General features: G+C 48.8%; 1 protein-coding gene across 3 annotated transcripts in view; it reads right to left on the bottom strand.

Moving 5' to 3' along the window:
* Nucleotides 1–3635: 3635 nt before the first annotated feature.
* Nucleotides 3636–20439, bottom strand: part of GIGYF2 (GRB10 interacting GYF protein 2) — a 107978-nt gene continuing 91174 nt past the window's right edge. For 2 of the 3 annotated variants that reach the window (XM_016134722.2, XM_016134725.2), the window contains 8 exons: nt 19897–20133; nt 16446–16568; nt 13661–13873; nt 13325–13530; nt 12057–12211; nt 10426–10691; nt 7950–8097; nt 3636–4048 (listed from right to left, as the gene is read on the bottom strand). In XM_016134722.2, the coding sequence (XP_015990208.2) occupies nt 3981–4048; nt 7950–8097; nt 10426–10691; nt 12057–12211; nt 13325–13530; nt 13661–13873; nt 16446–16568; nt 19897–20133 (1416 nt within the window). In that variant the 3' untranslated portion in view covers nt 3636–3980. The remainder of the gene's footprint in view (nt 4049–7949; nt 8098–10425; nt 10692–12056; nt 12212–13324; nt 13531–13660; nt 13874–16445; nt 16569–19896; nt 20134–20439) is intronic. The other variant, XM_016134724.2, reaches the window with a different exon arrangement.

Below are 20439 nucleotides of genomic sequence, written 5' to 3' on the forward strand. Positions count from 1 at the left end.
ACCTCCACGTTTCACCTAATGAGCTCTCTCTGTTGTCACGGTTACTGTGTGTCCTCGGTTACATGCAACCAAAACCTGCGAGTGCCCCACTGGCCACGTTCGGGACCACTTCTCACGCGAAGAGAATTCCAAGCAAGAGGAAACTTGCTGCCGAGGGAATCGGCCCGCACCCTCACTCGGGGGCGATGGGGAAACCACCGTGGGGAGACAACGTCTCTGCTGAAGACCAGCGGGGCCGGGCTGCGTGGGGCGGCGGCCCTGAGCTCCGGCCCCGCCGTGGCACCAGCGCGGGGGCAACGGCAGCTCGCAGGCCGCGGGCGCAGCCCGGGAAGGGTGCCCGGGTGCTGCTGCTCCCGCGCAGTGACGCCGAGCCGGGGTCGCTGCGTTAGGTCCTCTCGTGGCCTGGGCCAACCCCCTTCGAAACGTTCCCGCTGATTACGGTCTCTGGAGGGAAACTCTCTTCTCGAAGGCTCCGGGTTCCCAGGCCGGAACTGGCACCACCAAGAGCTGTGCCGGTCCATTCTGTTCGAGGCGTCCGACGACGCTGGCGGAACGAGCACCAAGCATCGGGGCTGCTGGGCTCCAGGCGGCACCGGCCTGACAGGCACTGCGGCCCCCTCCGCAGGAGCTGCCCTCCGGGGCCGACTCCCACGGGGATGCGCCCTGCCCGCGAAGCCGCGCACCGCGGGCCGCGGGCACAGAGAAACGGGCTCGCTTCCCAGCAGCGCTTCCGCTCAGAGTCACACGCGGGCCTTCCGTTTGCATTAATAATGAAGCACTTTATATAAATTTCTCCATCGGATCAATTTAAAAATGACGTATTTTAACTGACACATTACACATACGCTATATGCTATATTTATATATACTATATATATATATTTATAAAATGGTTGCCCTAAAAGAATCTAATTTATTTTTAGAAGCATCATCATCTATCCTGATATTAAAAAGAAAAAGGTAATCCCTCAACTTAGAGAAATTGAATGAAAAGTTAAAGGTCCTTGATGTATATGCATCAAGTCATCTTATGCGATTATTTCCCCCAAATGGTTACAACTGTCCCTCCGATCCCACACGCCCTTCTACGATGCGACCTTACCGTTCCTTCCACTGATGAGGACGTTCCCAGCCCTGCAAACGTGAGTGGGCTTGGGACCACTCTGACAGAACACAGGATCACGGGCGTACTCCTTAGTTCCGGTCAGAAAAGGTGGCGCGCCCTCTGCCGGAAGTCTGCCCACGCAGAAGCTGCCGTGCTGGAGGGGACATGTACAGCTCCTTGAGCCATCAACCCTGAGGTCCCACCCAACGGCCAGCACCGCCTGCCAGTCACGCAAGGGAGCCACGTCGGCCAGCCAGCCTCACCCGGCCTTCCTAAGATCGCAGCCCCAGGTGACATCTGACCGTGACTGCAGGAGACACCACAGAACTGCCCAGTGGAGCCTCCCCAAAGTCCTGACTCACAAAATTGTCAGCATAACGAAGGGGCTGCTGTAAGCCAGTCGAGGGGCGATCTGTTACGCAGCGACAGGAACCAGAGCACCAGCCACCCTGGGGAAGTCTCGGTCATCAAAACCACGCTGTTGCGTATGTTCCTAAAAACCTCTTACGTAAAATACTGTAAGCAAACTGTGCACGAAACAAATACTTTAAAACCCAGGAAAAGTTCGAGCAACGTGCAAATGCGTTTACGGAAAGGAGTAAGCACATGGCAGCTGGGAGAGCGCGTGAGCAAACGAGAACGTGAGCACGAGCAGAGCCGAGCCAGAAACCGACGTTCCCCGGGACGAATGACTTCTCCCCAAGACGCGGGAAACTGCTCAGGAAGGAGCAGGGCTCCTGTCAAGCGACTGAAATGTTCCATGACTGAAATGGCTCTATTCCCTCTGACCTGCCCATCCGCCCAAATGCTACTGACTTACTCCGCGTGCGCGTGCGCGCACACACACACACACACAAGGCGGAGCCTAGCAGGGCAGGTGCGGCAGGCTCTGGAGGGGGACGTCCGGGGTGGGGCGTCTGCGGCGTGAGGGCAGCAGACGATCCCGGATCCGGGATCGGCAGGAAGGAACAGTCAGGGAGGATGGGCATTTAGTCAGCCTTACCCGTGTTGACCTTGACCTCTACATTCGCAAATAAAGAGCCAGCCGGCGTCTCACAGCCTGGCAGGGAAAGCCCGGAGCCTCCATGGCGGGAGCTCGTGTCTGGAGCTTCCCCGTGGCAGAGAGAGAACCGCTCGGTGCCGAACCCGGCCTCGATGAGGGCGGGTGAGTGCGCGGGGCGCTCGGAGAGACCACCACGGGTTTTATTCACGTTCTTTTTTATTTTCCTCCACACTGGCAGAAGTTCCGAGGGAGCTTAAAGTTCTGTAAACATTTTAACTAACCCTCTTCCCCACCCCCCACTTCTGAATTTACAAAGCAAAGGAGAGCAGGAGTCCCAATTTTAAATGGTTCCTCATCTCCTCATGCTATTTGATCCAAAAACTATATACAAGTTTATAGCAGTCTCTGTATAGATACTGTACATGTTTAAGGGAGGGAGGCAAGAAGGGATAGGGAGAATGGCAATCCGAAAGAATAAAAAGAGAAACCAAATATAATCATCCCAAACCAAACCACTCTCAGGGCAACTCCAGGCTTCTCCAGGCGGCGGCGACGACAGAAAGAAGAGGGACCCCGGCAGAAGCCGCCCGGACTCGGCCCCCCGCACAGGGGCAGGAGGACCCAGGCTCCAACCCACGTGCAACTGGCAGCTCCAGGTGATGCGGGGCGGGGCGGGGCTGGTGGAGGCAGGAGAGTGTTGTTTATAAATAGGGCTCGAACACATTTGCGTCTGAGGTGAAGGGGTGTCAGGAGGCCTCCCTCGCCCGCCCCCTCCATCCCACCGCATCCTCCTGTATAGTGGTTTCCGCGGACGAAGGTCTCAAAGATGGGCAGGTTTGTCTGCATGTTCTCTTCTCGGGAAGGCAAGCCACTTGCCATGCCAGCATCTTTAACCGAAACCTTTTCGGGGCCATAGCAAGACACACACGCAATGCTGAGGAACCAGGTGAAATTCCGGGCTTTTATCTGATGCAAAAGTTTATCCCTATCCAAAGTGAAATTATACAAATTCATACATATGGTAAAGATCCTAGCTGCCTCTTAAACGAGACAAATTTTCAGCAGAAAGGCCCAAAACAAACTGGTCCTAGTCCTCTGAAGTAAAAATATTTACGGGAAAAATCAGTTTTTGTAAGAAAGAAAAATTAAGAATAAGTCCCATTCCCAGGCCACAGGGTCTCCTCTGTCCAGTCAGGTTGGAGCAGGCCAGGGGGAAGCTGGCTCGCTTAGAAGTCGCTATCTAATGAAGAAAACTTGAATCCTCTCTCCGAAAGGGCGCTCAGAAAGAAGAGGCGTGGGGCGTGCGACATCGAACCAATCCAACTCCACTCCACCCTCGGGGCCTCTGGACGCGGCCCCGGAGCGGGCGGTGGGCGCGCAGCCTTCGGACTGGGCGCTCCAGTCCGAGGGCGCTTCGTTGCGGCCAGCGCCCATCACCATTACCTCTCTTCGTGACTGCCCCAGTTAGACCCCTTGCCCTTGTGGGGGCGTAAAATGAAGAAGAAAAACAAAATAAAAGAAAAAAAGTGACAAGAGAAAAGTAAATTGCTATTGGCAGATCCCGACACACTTTCTGGGAGACGATGGATGGAATCACGGCACAGTAAACGCGCGCGGCCCCGAACCGGCCTTGTTGGGGAGCGGTCCCGACTGCCACCCCCGAGACACAGGGTCCGGCCACTTATCTGCAGTCTGAGAAGCTCGCCAACAAAAGCGGTTTAAGGACTCGTGGACACAGGGCTGGAAGAAAAAGCCTGAGATGATCGTCTGTGATTTGTTGCAGTGATAAAGATAAATGTGAGTGTGCGTGGTGTCCGGAGTGGAGGGCCCGAGGTCGGCGGGGAGGGAGCGAAGGCCGGTCCGTGGCGGTGCTCAGTAGTCATCCAGAGTCTCGATTTCACCCATGTTGAGTCTCTCTGATGAAGCGTTGACTGAAAATCCTGCAGGAAAACATTGGCAGTGAGTGACCACACCCGGACAGCTATGTGGCTCAAAGTCCAGGAAGGGGTCGGAATGTTTAAGCCTCTTGTTTTTGAGCAAGGCTTAAGGTTAGTCAGGGGAAGGAGAAGAAAGAAGGATAAAAGCCAGAGCAGTGGTCTTCTGCCCTTCCGGTGGGAGAGTCCGCTGCTGCTGCTGTTTTAAGGTTCTGATATAATTTAATCGGGGAGGGAAACCAAGCAAACAAACAGCATCACTGCTTAAAAAGAATTGCGAACCACTGCCTCAGAGAATCCTGAGAGGAGTGTGGGGTATAAAGGATGGTTAAGGCCAGGCCAGGGCGCCGGGAGGGGAATGTGTACAGGGGTGGGAGCTGGGGAGCGGGCAGGAATAACGCTTTCGGAGGGGAAGTGCTGTGGCTACAGCTCCACCTACTACTGGGAACACTTCGGGGCCCAGAGCTGGTGTTATTGGGAGGTAGGGGGCTTCGGGGAAGACCTACAGCAAGGTCCCTAGAGCCCTCGGATGTTCTGTCACACAGCAGACAGCACAAAAGACTCAAGCACTTTATTCAACCCAGTCTACTCTAAGTAAACCTGCGGAGAAAAGGATTTCAGTGAGCAGTACTGATGAACCGAACGGAATCTGGTTAGGAAGAGCAGTGAGAGCACGGCCACTGTAGGCAACGAGCACTGCTCACACACACTAGTGACGTTTGAAACCCTAATGCCGCCGTCAGCCCCACATCCGTAAATGCAGAAACTCTGTATCAGAGACTGATAAAAAGATTATCAAAGAGGCTGAAAGGAGTGACTCCCAAAAAGCTTCCCGTTCGCCCGCCCTGAACGAAACCCCAGACTGTTCCGGCTGCTACTCGAACATCAGAAAGTAAACAAGCGACGCTCGCCGCCCGGCCTGAAAGCGGCTCTGTTCACGCCGTTCCCGTGTTCTGGCCCCTCCTCTCTGTCCCTTAATGCTCGAGTTTTCAAACACATTTTAAATGTACCAATAACAAACAAAAAATGCCTTGCCTAATAAAAACAGCTTAATTATATTATGTTCTTGACTCAAAATTACTGATGTGAAAACATAAACATGCCTGTTTATTCACCAACGAAACTGTGGTACAAGCTGCTCACGAGGCCTAATGCTGGGAGAGGCGAGGCCTCCAAACCCCAACCTGAGCTCTATGCGGCAACCGTGTTCACATAACCCGCAGGGTTTTTTTCCTTGAAAATAATGAAAGGCTTAGTGTTCACATTTTAAAATAACGGTTTAATTAGGTAAGTATAAAAACTGAAAAACCAAACAGTCTATGAAATGAGCTATTGCTATATTCTGAACGTTTTTCTTTGACTCCACATGTATCAAGAACAGATAAAATGTGATAAAAATAATAATGAGCTACATGCAATAAAAGTGGAAATGTAATAAGACCACAAACTAAATTATTTTTAATCAGGAAAAAGAAAGGAAGTGAGAAGCGGCAGCAAGACTTGGGCTCATCCACCTGCCATAACAGACTAGTGAGGAGCGCACCTGTCCCCACGCGACAGAAGGCGAAGCTCCGGGACCCGGGCGCCAAGGCGGTCCCCGGGGGGCTCGGAGGCCAGGACGCCTCGCTCGGAAGGCTGTGCACTCTCACGTTCAGAACAACGGCTACCACTCGCTCACATCGCTCCCTTCAGGTGTGGGATGCTGTTCTTACAAGGAAAGTGTACTGTATGCAGTGGGCCCTCAAAAGCAGCCAATGAACTGCTCGGGTCCTCTTAGTGCAGTTCCCCCCCCCCCCCCAATAAATATCCAGCCAATTTTCTGTATCCCAGGGTTTCGCATCTACAGTCAGCCAACCATGGAGCAAAAACAGTATCTTCGACCTGCAGCTGGGAATCGGTGGGTGCAGAGGGCCGCCTGCACGCACCGTTCTACACCATTTTATATAAGGGATGTGAGCATCCTCAGATTTTGGTACCCGCAGCCATCCTGGAACCAATCTCCCAGGGATGACTATAATTATGTTTTGGGGGAGTCAAAAGGAATGTGATTTTCAACCATGCAGGATGTCGGTGTCCCTAACCCGTGCTGCACTTGTCAGGCCAAGCCCAGGATGCTGGCTCTCCATGGCGCCTGGGAGCTCTGCGAACGAGAGGAAGACATGAGTGCGACAGAGGCCCGGGGTCACCGCACCAGGACATCGGGCCCCCTTCTGATGGTTTGTTTTAGAAGCAAAGTTCTCTTTTGATCAGTGATGATTTTTTCAATGGAAATGGAGGATCGAATTAAAACCTATTTTCCCACTCTGTGCATGGGTAACACAACTGATGGGTATCTGTTCTCCTAATCTGTAAATCAATAAGGCATAAGTCAATTAAAAATAATAAGAGCTTTACCTTGTTTCCAGAGGAACCTGTTTCCTGAGAGCTAGCCCTAAGTGCCACAGCTAAATAGTAAGGGATTCTTAGCTAGAACCCGCACCCAGAATTTGAGGAACACTTCTAAATCTATGTTTACCTATCTGTCAAAACCAATAAAACTTTGGACGATTCCATCCATCCTTAACATACACTTTCAAGACAGGCAAAAGAAAGCAGAACTTCGGTAGGTGTCGAGGTTCTCGAAGCCACCGCCAGGCACCAGCTCCGGAGGAGGATCCTCAAAGCTAAGTTCCTGTGACTGACGCTTTGTTCTGACCAGGGCAGGAAGCCTCGGAAGAGGAGTGGGGGCTCTACCAAGGCCGGAGCAGGCGCGGCGCATCATTTGCCTCTTGCTGTGCTGTCGGCTCCTCCCTGCGAGTATCTCCATTTGATGTCTCACGGCCACTTTGCCCTCGACTCACCCCACACTTAAACTTTCTGTATTTCCCAGAAACTGGCTCCACTGTCCAGCGCTCATCATTTTAGCAAAAGGTAACACCATCCACCCTGCTGCCCAAACCTTTCCATCCTCCTTGTCCAGCCAGTTATACCCACTGAGCTTCTCAAATCCATCTAACTCCTCTCCATCTCCAATGCCAAAAACCAATCCCAGACCACCACCTTCTACCCGGTCTCTACTGCGGCCTCGTAATCAACCCAAACTGCAACCTGCCATCTTTGCCAGTGTAATCACTCTATTCCAAACAGCATGGTTTTACAATAGTCTATTTTACATTAATAAGTGGAGAGTAATTTTATCACTGTATGCAGATTGTTAGGCCAATTTAAGAAACACAGGCAGCCCATCACTTTGCCTATACTGTTTATTATTCCAAAACACCTTCCTGCCAGGCTAAAGCCCCAATTCAGGTGTCACCTTTTCCATGAAGCTGGTCCTCAGTGCTAGGCAAGAACAGCTAAGGGTCACACAGAAGAAAGGAAGGAAAACAGGCCCGCTCTGAAAGGCCACTGCCGCACAGCTGTGTGATGCTGGGAACTGTTCTAAGCCCTCTAGGCCGGGGTTCGCTCACAGGTAACTGGAACTTCCCTTCGCAAAGCAGTCGTCCTGAGAATCACATGCTATACTCAGTGCTCTTGACAGATGCTGGGGGCTTTTCTTGGAACCTGACTGGATTCACGGTCGGCTTCTACACAGATCAGCGTTTAAGTCTGTAAACAACCTTTACTGTTTTCTATTAGCATTATTTCCCAACTAAATTGAAAGCCCTTCTAGGGAAAGTCCTACTAAATATGAAAAAGGCTTTAAAGTTTAAAGCACCACACAATATAAGTCCCTATAGCACCCAAGGCACAGCTCTTGCATGGCGACGCCCAGTAAATACTGACTACTTATTCTGAACTGATTTAAAAAGCTAGTTTTACACGAGAATTATTCCCCCTCGTGAAGAACATCCCGCCGCGGGACTCACGTGGCGGCTGCTCCGCCTGCGGTCTCCCGACCCCCGGCGGACACCGCACCTGTGCTCACCTAGTAAACTGGGGTCTGCTCGGACCATCTTCTGTTTTTTCTTCTTCTTGCCACTCTGCACAGCCTCAAAATTGGATTGTTGGTTGTTGCTTTGATTGGTCTGAAATACTGAATGGAGTGCGCTGTGGTTCATCCCCCACACGGAGTCCTGAGAAACGAGAGGGCACAACCTCAGGTACGTGGTGGGTGCAGGCGTGGCCCGCCCTGAGAAAATGGCCGACTGGCCCTCACCTTGCCAAGCGCGAGTTAAAAAACAAAGCCTGCCAGGGATTCCAGTGATGAGGACACCCAGAGCCGTCGACTGGGCCACCTCCCCCTGCATTTAGACCCAGACCCTCCCTTCACGTTCCAACTGCCTCCCCAGGGCCTGGCACCGCCGGTGTCCGCTGCGCCGTGACGGCAGAGCTGCCGACACCTCTCGAGTGCGCGCGGAGTCGGCCCCCCCCACGCGGACACTGAGAACAGGCCTCTGCGCCCCGCCGGCCCCGGCGGGAGGCCCCTCGGAGCCCCGGTCCCCAGGCCAGACCGGCTGGCAGCGGGCTGCCGACGTCAGCGTCACCCGCGTTCCTCCGAACGGCGCCCCCAGGCGCGATCTGGTCTTCACACGCCATCCATCCAATCTCTACCAGCCGGTTAAAAGCTAGAAGGAGCCGACCAGGTGTTCACGCCGAGCTGCTGCTCTTACTAGAGCGATCACTGTAACCTGGGGCCGGCGCCGGGGAGCCGGCTGCGGGGCGGGGGAGCACTGGCTGTGCACGCGCGCCGCCCCCCCCCCCCATTTCAGCACACGGGGCCGGCCGCTTCGCAGATGCAAAGAGCCTCTGTGCTGCTGTGCACTGTCTTTTCGTTTAACTTCTGTTCACGGTCACAACTGTCACTTTCCTTCTGCAGCTGCCCAAATGTATTTTAAATGCCCTGTGCTGCACCATACCTTACATATTCCCAGAAATGACCTGTAAAACAAACATTATCCCTAGAATTATGTGACTAAAGGATATAAATAATATTAAGCCTCTCCCTGACCTTTCAGAAAACCTGTACAACCAATCCTCATTATTCACTGATTCCATATTTGAAAATTACTTACAGTAGTCCCCCTTAGCCAGTTTCATTTCTGTGGTTGCAGTTACCCACAATCAACCACAGTCCAAAAATATTAAATGGAAAATTCCAGAAATAAACAATTTGTACATTTTAAATTGCGTGCTATTCTGAGTGCCGTGATGAAATCATGCACCCTCCCTCTCCGTCCCACCAGGGATGTGACCCGTCCCCACTGTCCAGCATCTGCACGAGGTGTGTCTGTCTGCTACCCATCAGTTTGGCACTGAGTAGCTACCTCACTCTTCAGATGCATTTTTAGAAAAAGACAGATACCCTACTCATGTAACTTTTACTACAGCATACTGTTCTATTTGTTCTATTACTGTAGTGATCTCTTACTGTGCCTCACTTAGAAATTAGACTTTATCCTAGCTATGTAAGTGTAGGGTTCAGCACTTCCCCAGCTCCGGATACCACCGGGGGTCTTGCAACAAAGCCCCATGGGCAAGGGGGGACCGCTACGCTTGCTGCGATTTATTTAAAGCCCCCAAATCACTGCCAGCAGCGCTTCTGTGGGCACTCTGGACGTGCACATGAGCAGAGCAGTGGGAAACTGGACTTGCTCAAGGCACACACTCCCAGTTGAGGCAGAACAGGGCAATAGTCTGCCTTCTTGTCGCAGCTCTCGGACTGTAAACAGGTGCCTTTTTTCAGTCTATTTAGTTTCATGTTTTTAATATTTTTGTGATTTTTGTTGGTGAATTCATTATTGGCCCCCAAGCCTTGAGCATCACCTACGACACCCTAAACACTAGAAAGCTGTGATGTGCCTCACAGATAAACTGTGTTAGCTGAGCTGCATCCAGGCATGAGTTATTGCTGCTGACTCAAGCAAGTTCAATGTTAAGGAATCAACATCATATTAAATAAAGCATCTCTATAAACAGAAGCAACCTGATAAACAGGTTACACACTGAGTGGCTGACCAAACGTTGTGGCCAAAGGTTCACAGAAAGCTAACTCTGGGCTTCCCCAGAGCGACGGTTCAGTATTCGCTAGTTCGATGTCGGCGTCCACTTTACAGAACACAACTACCATGCATAACGAGAACAGACTGTGCCTTCGACGAACCCGTCAAAAACGTATGAACTTATCAGCACTGGGTAAAGCAGATTCTGAGCACCAGAGAGTTAACATTTCTAGGTTTTAACTATTCAAATCCAAATAAATTTATGGGTCTGTGACAAGTGGGAATTTGACTGAGGCACATATACGAACCGAGAATAATGGGGCTGGTGTCCTAACAGAGAATGAATGGTTAATACTTGCCATGTGGGAAATTCACAAAGGTCTCTAGATATGTAATTTTTAAATATCACATCTACCACCACATTTTAAAGGGCTTTGGTCATCCGACATACAAAAATGGTACCTTTGTTCTACTTTCCATCTCTCTGGTGCTCAGTATGTCAAGGCATCGATGCTCACGCATGGCGACGCGCTCTGCACCGCCTCCTACCTGCTGCTGAGGCGGCTGCGGCGGCTGCTGCCGCTGGCTGGCTTTCTGTTTGGCACGGCGCTCGAGGAACTGCTTGGCAAACTCCTTGGCCTCAGAGGTATCTCCCAAATAGGCCCTAATATAATCATGCACCTCATACGGAGATTCCACTTCTTTCAGGAAAGAAACGAATGTAGGAACTGCAAAAGGAGAGGAGATGTAAAGAGTAATAATGAAATATCACATACAAAAAATCAGTTTCAGTTTTTAATAACCGTCTCACCCAACAGACATTAATGATGGAAACTTAAAGACATACCACACATGTTTAGTTTCACTAAATGCTATGTTGATTAAAACGACTGCTTGCCTAAGGCTGAAGTCATTTGGGGATTCGTTCTTCAGTTCGAACAATACTTATTCAGCGCTATGTATGACATGTACCAGGCACCACGGCAGACACTCGAGACACAGCCATACCCTCCTTTAGCGTCACTGAGATATTATACATTTAGAGAAATTAAGTGGAGCATGCGAGCAGTGTGGTATAGGAGAAAAACACAAGTATCAGAGTTAGACCTGGGTTTAAACCTGACTCGGCAATTCGCTGGCTGTGTGACCTTGAGAAGTTGCTTAACCACTCTGAGCCTCTGTTTCCTAATTTATAAAATGGGAATAACACATCACCTACACTGTGGAAAAGTATCTTATAAAATTGCTGCAAAAATTAAATAGCTGGGATAGCACACTTCGACCTCTACCTGGAAAGTGCCTCGCACATGGTAGGTACTTAATGGATGGTAGCCACCACTATTATTTACTACTGTTTTCTCTGGCTCTTTCAGACCATTAGATGGTGTTACAATGTTGCGAAGAACCTTCCAATTCCGTTACTACTGTTTTTAAAGATTCTTGGTTTTAGGCAAGACATCAGAGCTAGACACCAAGCTGACCACCAGTCTCTGTTCAAACACTAGGGGGTGGGGAGGGGACCCACTTCTACCAAGGCAGAAAATCCTCTGTGAAGAGCTACTGATTAGCAAGTTTTTCTTCAAATTGTGCTGAAATCTTTTCACTTCCACATACTGGTCCTAGCTTTATGCTACACAAAATAAGTCTACATGCTCTGTCACATGATTCCCAGCCCTGTCCCCAAAGGCAGGGAGGGACAGAGCTCACATGACCTCAACCTTCTCTTGCTCAGGTTGACCTCTGTCCCCACCATGACAGTTACCTTCCTTTGGACCTGGTCCGGCTGGCAATGGCCCACAGTAAATGAGCAGCATGGAACTATGACCGCCTCTGTCCTATACATTGTAAAACAGCCTGAGAGAGCATTTACTTTTTGGCAACCACTGATAACCTCTTTGAGCATAGTATTGCAGGACTTCTCTCCCACGTAAAATCACATATAACACTGTTAGAGTCAAGTCGTTATAGTAGGTGCGGGACCTGCCTCCATCAGACTTCACTCCTGCGTTCTGGCCCATCATTCCAGCTTGCCAACCTCTTTGTGGGCCCTGCTCTGCCATTCCACATGCTGGGTTTCCCTCCCCGATTCTTACCATCCAAGTTATTTGCCGTATTAAGGGCATGAAGCATCTGTTCACACCACTGGGTAAATCCATCTTGGGCTTTATTTACTCCCTGAAAGAGCTTCAGCAACTTTTCTTCTTCTTCTACTTTCTTATTCTGCCGGTTAGACACACCTACAGATTTACTAAAGCAAAACAATAGGGCGATATTATATTCCCAGACACTGTTACTATGTGCTTATACTATATATAACCCCATACATAATGTCTTGGCAATACTGGATGGCCGTCCAGTGATCCAAAGCCTGGCTCTGAAAATTCAAATGTTTGGATTTGGGGTGAGGTAGTGGTTACTCAATACCCCCTTAAAATCTAGCCTCGGCTAATACATTCTAGCTTATGAACACAGGGCTTCTTTTCAGAGAACTGATGAAATTCTTTCTGTGTGTCCTCTGTTAAGTTTTTGAATTTTGCTAAGCCTCAGTTTTCTCATCTGTAAAATAGGACCAATATTTCTTTGGGTTATCATAAGAAATAAAGATATTGCACACAAAGGCCAAGAGTGCAGTGCTCTATAAACTGACAGATATTTGGTGTCCTATTTGTAACATGTGAGCCCTCGATCAAGAAACAATGTGACAACACTACCATTTATTAAGCAGTTGCTATGTGCCAGGCACTTCACTATTTCGCATGTATCCATTTTATCTTTACGCCCACACCCGTGAAGTTGTATTATCATCGTTTTACAGATGAGGGAACTGAGGCTCAAAGAAGTTCCCCTTTGCCCAAGGTCACACAGCTAATAAGTGGTAGTGCTGGAATTTGGGGGGTCACGTGTTTTAACACTAAAACCCATGCTCTTCGACAATGCTGTACACTGAGGAAAGAAAGAGGAAGGTGAAAGATAACTAATCTATCATAAAAATAAAGAGGCCATTACGGGTACAGGAAACTTAAAAATATAAATTTAGGGAAAAAGTGCTAAGATCTAGAGAATACCTTGGAGAAATGTTCAACAAGACAAAAATACACTATTCCTAATATTATTAAGTGGTTACCATGTGACAGGCAACAAACTAAGTGCCCGACAGCGAGAGCCCTTAGTAATGATCCGGATGTGTTTCCGGGGGGAAGAAAGCAATCACCAAGCTATGACCTCATGCACTTAGATGCTGATGAAAAATAAGTGAAAACTAAATAAATACCTTTCCCCGTGTCCACCCAACATCCCATTCCCTGCAGGCCCCTTCCCGCAACCCACCAGGGAGCACGGGTCTGATCGCTTTGAGCCCTACCTGAGACTGGCGTTGTTTTTATTTTTATGTGTTGAATTCCTAGGTCCCACCTCTTTCACCGCGTCATCCCAGAACCCCATGTTGGAGTTTTTAGTGTCAGCATTACTCCAGATACTAGTAACTAGGTCAGGTGCCCACTGGTTAGGGGGACCAGTATTTATAGAGCCCCAAACAGAATTCCCAATGCTGGTGTGCAGGTTGGAATGCTGTTAAAGAAAAAGAGACAAATGACTGTGGTTAACAATAACAAAAAGATAAAAAGAGAGTCCACAGAAGTTAGAGAAGATAACTGATAACATCTGTCCACAGAATGGCGGATTAGGAAACTGAACCCACTGTATTATTCCGGGCTCTGTTTGGTTGCTGGTGCTGCTGCTGCTGCTTCTGCATTTGCCTGGCTTCTTCCTGCTGTATCTCCAGAAGCGACTTGGCGCTCCCCGCGGGTTTGCTGATGTTGCCCCAACCGGAGAGTTTCTGCTGCTGTTGCTGCTGCTGCTGCTGCTGCTGCTGCTGGAGAGCTTTCATCAGCTCCCTCTGCTGGCGCCTTTGCTGTGGCACAAAGATGGAAGCCAGCTCAGGATGCGGTTTCAGAAATAACAGTTACAAATGTCCGGTGATGAAATGGATGCAGACACATAGCAGCTATACCAAATTAAACATCTGACAGGCTAACTCCTTCGCTACAAATAAAAACGTAAACTGCCAAAGCCACTAAAAGGAGAATAAAAAGATCAAATGCAGAATTACCTCTTAAAAATTAAGTAGGGCTTTTAGTTTAGCACAGAAATGAAATATGTGTTTATTTCTTAAAGCCCTGAAAGATAAGTTTTTATAAGCTGGAAAGCAGACAAATAAATGATGACAGCCAAAGTAACAGACCCGAAAAGCTGAAACCTAAGTAAAGGAAGCTCAGAAACGGGCCAATTCATCCAGAGAACTCAGGGCAGAGGCGTGGGTATCTCAAACAGAGGGAGACTGGCTGGAAGCCTGTAAAAAGCAGTAGCGAGACACCCAGACCGCTCCCACCTGGGCAAGTTGGGCAGCTCTCTCTTCCCAGTAGCAAACTGAGACTTTCCTCTTTGGGGAAGCTGAGCCACACTGGTGAATTATTCCATGAGGAGGCTGACCCAGCGCCAGAGAATACACCTCTTAGCTACCCACAGATGGGGGGCTCCAACAAGACAGCCCAGCCAGAGACCATTATGGCAAAGCCCACCAAGATACTGTATATATCGGAGCTTTCAATCATCTTTTTAGTGCCTTATTCCTAAATGTAAACAAACAGCCCAGGATTGACAAATATTTGACATAAGTTTCTAAAGTGAAAGCCAAAAACCAAATCAAACAAACAAAATTCAGTGGAAAAAGAGACTAGACAGGCAAATACAGAAGCTAACTTCTAAAAAGCTAGCATTGGTAAGGGATATTCTCAGAGAGGTAAGACAGTGCATTCAATGAAACAAAACTAAGAGACTATAAAAAGAAATAGAGACCCAAATTAAGGACTCAGAAAATTTTTAAATAAGATAGCATACATTAAATGTTCAATAGGAAGACTGAAAGATAAGACTAAGAAAATGCCCCACTGCGGGGGGGGGGGGGGGGGAGGCGCATGGTAAAAAGACAAAGATAAAAAACAGGAGAGAAAATGTGAGAAAAGTCAAAATCGGTCCAGGAGGGCAACATGCAACTAACAAGAATTCGAGAACAGAACGGCTGCACAGCAAGCTAGCAGCGTCCAGGTTGGACCAGGTTAGATGTGACCAGAACACCTCCAGGGAACACATGAAAATCATCTTAGGTTTCCCTGTGTGAGATACGTCTACCGAGTGGCATTTATACCTTTTAAAGAATGTAGGAAGACTCACCGTTTCAAAGAAAATTAACCAACTGAAAATACAAATGAGGCGATCATTAACTTCTGACAAAAAAAGGTGAACAAGGAAAGACCTGCGATTCTAACTCCAATGACTACTATTGTTTTTTCATCGGCAGAGGCCAAAATTAACGAAACCATTTCTAGCCTTAGAGGGAAATACTATACTCTGTATCCATTTGCTGATAACCTTTTTTAAAAAGAAATGATTTCAGAGAAAGTTCAGTCTTTTTCCTTTTTAAGAGGGAAGGAAATAAAGTAATTTAAAGGTGAAGGAACAGTGTAACCTATCTGATGAGGTCGAGCATGCTACCTGGTGACTATGTAGACACAACTCCCACTTCTCTATGTGCACCCGGGGCTTTCAGTGACCACCGCCCAGATCTAAAAATGACAACCTGCGTTCTGTACCAAACTGACTGCTCTGCCTCAAATCTATCCACATAAAGCACTTTCTTCAAGACTGCTACCTCATGCCACCTTTTCAGAGAGGCCTTCCCAGATCGTACTACCTAAAACTAGATGATCACTACCAGCACCAATTTTTACTGTCCATCTCTAACTCAACCAGAGGGTGAGCTTTTGTTTTAGATTCAGCCAGACCCCAGTATAACTGAGTAGGTACTCAACAAATATGAGATGGATGGACGGACGGATGGATGGATGGATGAATGGATGAATGGATGGAATGGCACCCAATGGCACTCATTCTCTCTTCTGTTAAAAATTTTATTATTCCCTTTCCCTCCTTCCTTTCACTCTTTTTGTATCCTTCCTATCTTGATAATATCAACTTACAACTACTATAGGATATACACTTACAAACAGACTTTATTTCTCATATTGGCCTATTTTACAGTTTTCTAGGGTAGTCAGAAAACCTAACACTCTTAGATAAAAATGTAGTCTGCATTATAAAAACCAAATTTACAAAAAAGTATCTGCATGAAACTCACACATAATTCTGAAAAATCCATGTACTATTTATGAGCTATTCCCTCAAGAGCTACATTAAAATGTTTAAGATAACTGAACACTTACGTTATCCAGTCCTAATGTCATTCCTGCTAGACACTGCACACTTGCTAGAATGACCCAACTGCAGGCTTCAGAGTTTAATACTGAACACATGGTCCAGACACATGGCGACCTCGCGCTAACAACCACCTTTACTAACCGCCAGCCCATAATGGCCACGAGCTATTCTGCAACACTGTCTGGGCCACTTTTACTGTTAAAACGTACCTCTTCTCGAAGCTGCCGTTCTCGCTCCTCTTCCAGTTTCTGGATTTCAGCCAGTGACAGTGTTGCCTGTGACTGGCACGCCGTGGTACTGGACTGCTGGCCCCACGTTGAAGAGGAGGGAAGCTAACCGCAAAGGAAGGCAGAAGAGTTCACATAGAAATGTGGACAGGCCACGGGGCCGCGGTGCACACGCAGGCCCGGCATTCGGGGTTCCTTCCACGACCTCTCTACACACCCGCCTTCTCCCAGTCACTAAATCCTCTGTCACTATCCCAAACCTGGGATTATTTTAAAACAACTGAAAACACACACAATACACTTTATTTGAGCTACCTCGCGGGGAATGCAAATTTGTTATGTCTAGCATTGACAGACACAGCAACATAAAGACAGAAAGGGAAAGGAGGAAACAAAAGAATCGCTGAATCTTTAATCCATGGAGGCAACAGAGGACGTGATATGTGCCTGTCCAGTAAAAGGGTCGAAGACAAGACTTCTGAAGGGAGAGCTGAGGTGAACAGCCGATGCGAGATGCCAGGCAGAGTTCTCAGAATTTTATGAAAAAGAGTCACTGTTAACAAAACTGTAGCTTCCAGTTATGGGAACTAAGCTGTTTTTATTCAATAATTCTATTTTTCCTATCCCTTAAAATTAAGGACTAAAATAGAGTGTAAATGTCTGGTTTTTGAATGCTTTAATGTTCTCGAAAGCCTGATTATTCTAAGAGAATCCCTTGGTTTTCTAGGCCAGGAAAAAATGCACTCTAATTTTGAGTCATCTTATAGATGTGAAAAGCACATGAAAACAACAAAAAACAAATCTAACCAGACTTAAAATGTTTTAAAAAATATATGATCAAAAAAACAGAATGTCCAGAAGGCCCCCAAAAGACTGGCTCTGTGAGCAGAAATGTCTGAAACTGGAGCTGGCGGGCTGAGGGTGCAAAACTGTCCGCTGTCGCCACGGTCACCGACATCACCCAACAGCTCTCGAATGAGTGGCAGCCCTCACCGGCGCTCAGCCTGGCGGGGGAGTCTCTAGCAGGTTTTAGCAAACACGACAGGTATCTGCGGCCTTTCAAGATGTCCCCGTGCCGGGGTGGGGAAGGGGTGCAGAGGGAAACTAAGAAAGATGGGGACTGTACAGCAAAGCTGAGCACAAACAAACAAAACCTCACTTTTTCTCCATAGGAAACGATCCACTTGGAAGGTGCTATCAAGATCAACCCTGGCAGCCTCAACTGGGAGGACTTGTACAAATGTAGCTGCCCCAGCCCCACACCTGATGAACCAGAATTTCCAAAGGTAAGGCCAGACATCTGCGTACTCTTGTAATACTGATGCAGACAATCGGCCAGCACCCCACTGATGCGGTCTGTAGCATGTCACCCCACTGCACCCAGCATGGCGGCCAGCACCAGCAAGAGATGCTCTGCCTCCTGAAATGGCCTATTCCCCTTTCGGGCCCCTCTGAGACCCTTCCCTCTGCTGTGCCAAAGTATACTTTGCTGTGCTTTTTGCTCATGGTTCACAGGTCTGCTCTCTGTGGTAAAGGAGAACAAACGTCTTCACACAACAGACAAAAATGTCAGCAGATAGTTATCGTTTCCCTTAAATCTTATCTGTGCATAGGAAATACTATCCCCTGCCTCCATCAGCATTGCCTCTGGACATTTTCCAGTGAAACCAACACCCCGGACAGCCCACTCAGAGGAGTGCAGTTGATCACTCGTGCTTTCCAGAACAATCAGAAGCAAACAGTAGAGAATCTGACACATTTTGTGACCCATGAATGCCTAATATCTGTTACTGATTTTTTAAAATTTAACTTTTCTGCCCTGACAGTGCTCTTACTTTTCAAGACTGTATTTTTTTAAAAAAGAAAAAAGAAAAAGAAGACTGTGTCCCACATCCAGTATGACAACACAAGGAGCTCTGTGGACCCACTTTCCAGCAAAACTGGTGAAAGTTATTTTTAAGAAAAACATTTAAAGCCTCTGGGAATGCTCCTAAGGGAATACAAATGAAACATTTCTTCAAGAAATCTGCTAAAGTGTGGTGAGAACAGAGTGTCTGTGGTACTTGTACCAAGACACACTCTCCCCCCACTCCTAGCTCAGCCCGACAGAGAACACGGGGCTCCCTCTCCCCATCAGTGGCCAGGCAGCAGGCTGACGTCCTGAGAAGCTCACCGGCATGTCTCAGGCAGGCTCCAGCCACCGGCTGCAAAGGCTGCATCACAGGCAAACACAGCTGACGGGTGGGCTTCCCTGCCGACGCCTACCCTGCCCACCCCAACCCGTGAAATGGAAACCATCCTGAGCACTGGGCTGAGATGACCAGGGTCCTGCCGCCGCCCAACTGGAAAGGCCACCATGCCACCAGGGGAGGTTGGCCCAAAGGACCCGCCGCTACTGCTCCACCCCCAAGGGCTCAACTGCTAAAGCTGGGATGTCACTCAGAGAAAAGCACACGACTGTCCTCGGCTTGAGCTGGGACTCGAGAGATTTTTGCCTGAGGTTGGAGGTGGGAGGAAGAGACTGGACCATGCAGAGCTCCAGCCCTCTTCTCAAAGGGACTGACTTCATTCGCGACAGTGTGGACAGTGAGGAGTTTCAAAAAACCAGTTAAAGACGGGGTAAAAAGCAACTGGGAGGAGACGCATAGCTAAATTGTCTCAGAGACGCAGAGACAGAGCTGAAAGAAGTCCTCCTGGGGTCCAGGTCAGAGCAAATCTCAAATACAGATCTCGGGAAGAAGGCGGAATTTGGCTGGATCAGTACAAAAGGCAACTCACGCCCTGGGGCACTTCTGAGAACAGAGAACCCAGCCGGCAATTCGGGAGGTTAACAGCTGGACCTGGAAAAAGACTGTCAAAAAGAGGCCTGCACCGACCAGGAGACTGCAGGCGCACCCAACGCCACACCACCAAGGAGCAACGGCAGAGAGTGGGATGTCACTCAATTAACCCAGCCGGTCGCACAACCACCGATGCTACCTACCTCTCTCGCTACACTCTCCCCACTGTATGCTAAATGACCGTCTCCGTCTTCACCTGTGAGCCCTCTGAAGACGGGGGGCACTAAGCCTTGTTATTAACCACAGGCCCCACGGGAAGTGATGCGGACCCCGCCGCAGGTGCCTGCCCCTCCCCAACTCCTCCCAGTTCGTCCACAGCGCCACTGTTATCCCACTCGCTGAGGGCGGATTACGCAGGAGCCATCCATCCTAGAAGCCTTGGTCCCCCAGACCAAGACAGTCGCTAAGTCTGCTGAATGCCATCAGGCCAATTCTGTCCCGCTGGCCCTGCTTTTAAAAGCCTAACACAGAGTGCACGATCATGTACTATTCTATTGATCAAAAAACCATAGCAGAAATATTTAACCTCAAGAAAGCAGACCATTTAACTGCCAGCCTTGGCCTAACGGGCCCCTCGTGGGTTTGGGCTTCACCTTCATCTGCGCCAGCTGCTGCTGCTGCTGCTGCTGCTGCAGCCTCCGGAGAGCCTCCTGCTGCTGCTGCCTCTGGCGCATCAACTCCTTCTGTCGCTGCAGCTCCAGCTCCTTCCTCTTCCGCTCCTCCTCCTCGTGCCGGAGTCGGGCGGCCTCCTCCTCCATCCGCAGCCGGGTCTCCTCTAATCGGCGCTGGGCTTCTTCTTCTTCCCGGGCCCATTTTGCAGCCTCCTCTTCCTTCCCGGAAGGAAAAATAAAAGAGAGTAAAATTTAATTGTGTTTTTAAAAAATATCTGAATCACTTTTGAAGGCTTTTCTTGAAAGGTTAGAAAAGTGACAGAGAAAGCAGAAACTTTATGATAACAAAAGTTAAGTTTTCCTTTAAAATACATTTACAGTAACCACAAAGAACTGGCATGCCTACAGGATACATTTTTCATTTCTTTGCTAATTTCTACACAAAAGGACTGTCCCTCTGACATCTGCGTCTACTGATCTCTAAGGAAAGCCTCCCAGGCGCCGAGGCAGAGCGAGCGTTCCAGG

This window comes from Rousettus aegyptiacus, unplaced genomic scaffold (genome assembly GCF_014176215.1).
Source record: "Rousettus aegyptiacus isolate mRouAeg1 unplaced genomic scaffold, mRouAeg1.p scaffold_m13_p_2, whole genome shotgun sequence".
Taxonomy (NCBI): Eukaryota; Metazoa; Chordata; class Mammalia; order Chiroptera; family Pteropodidae; genus Rousettus; species Rousettus aegyptiacus.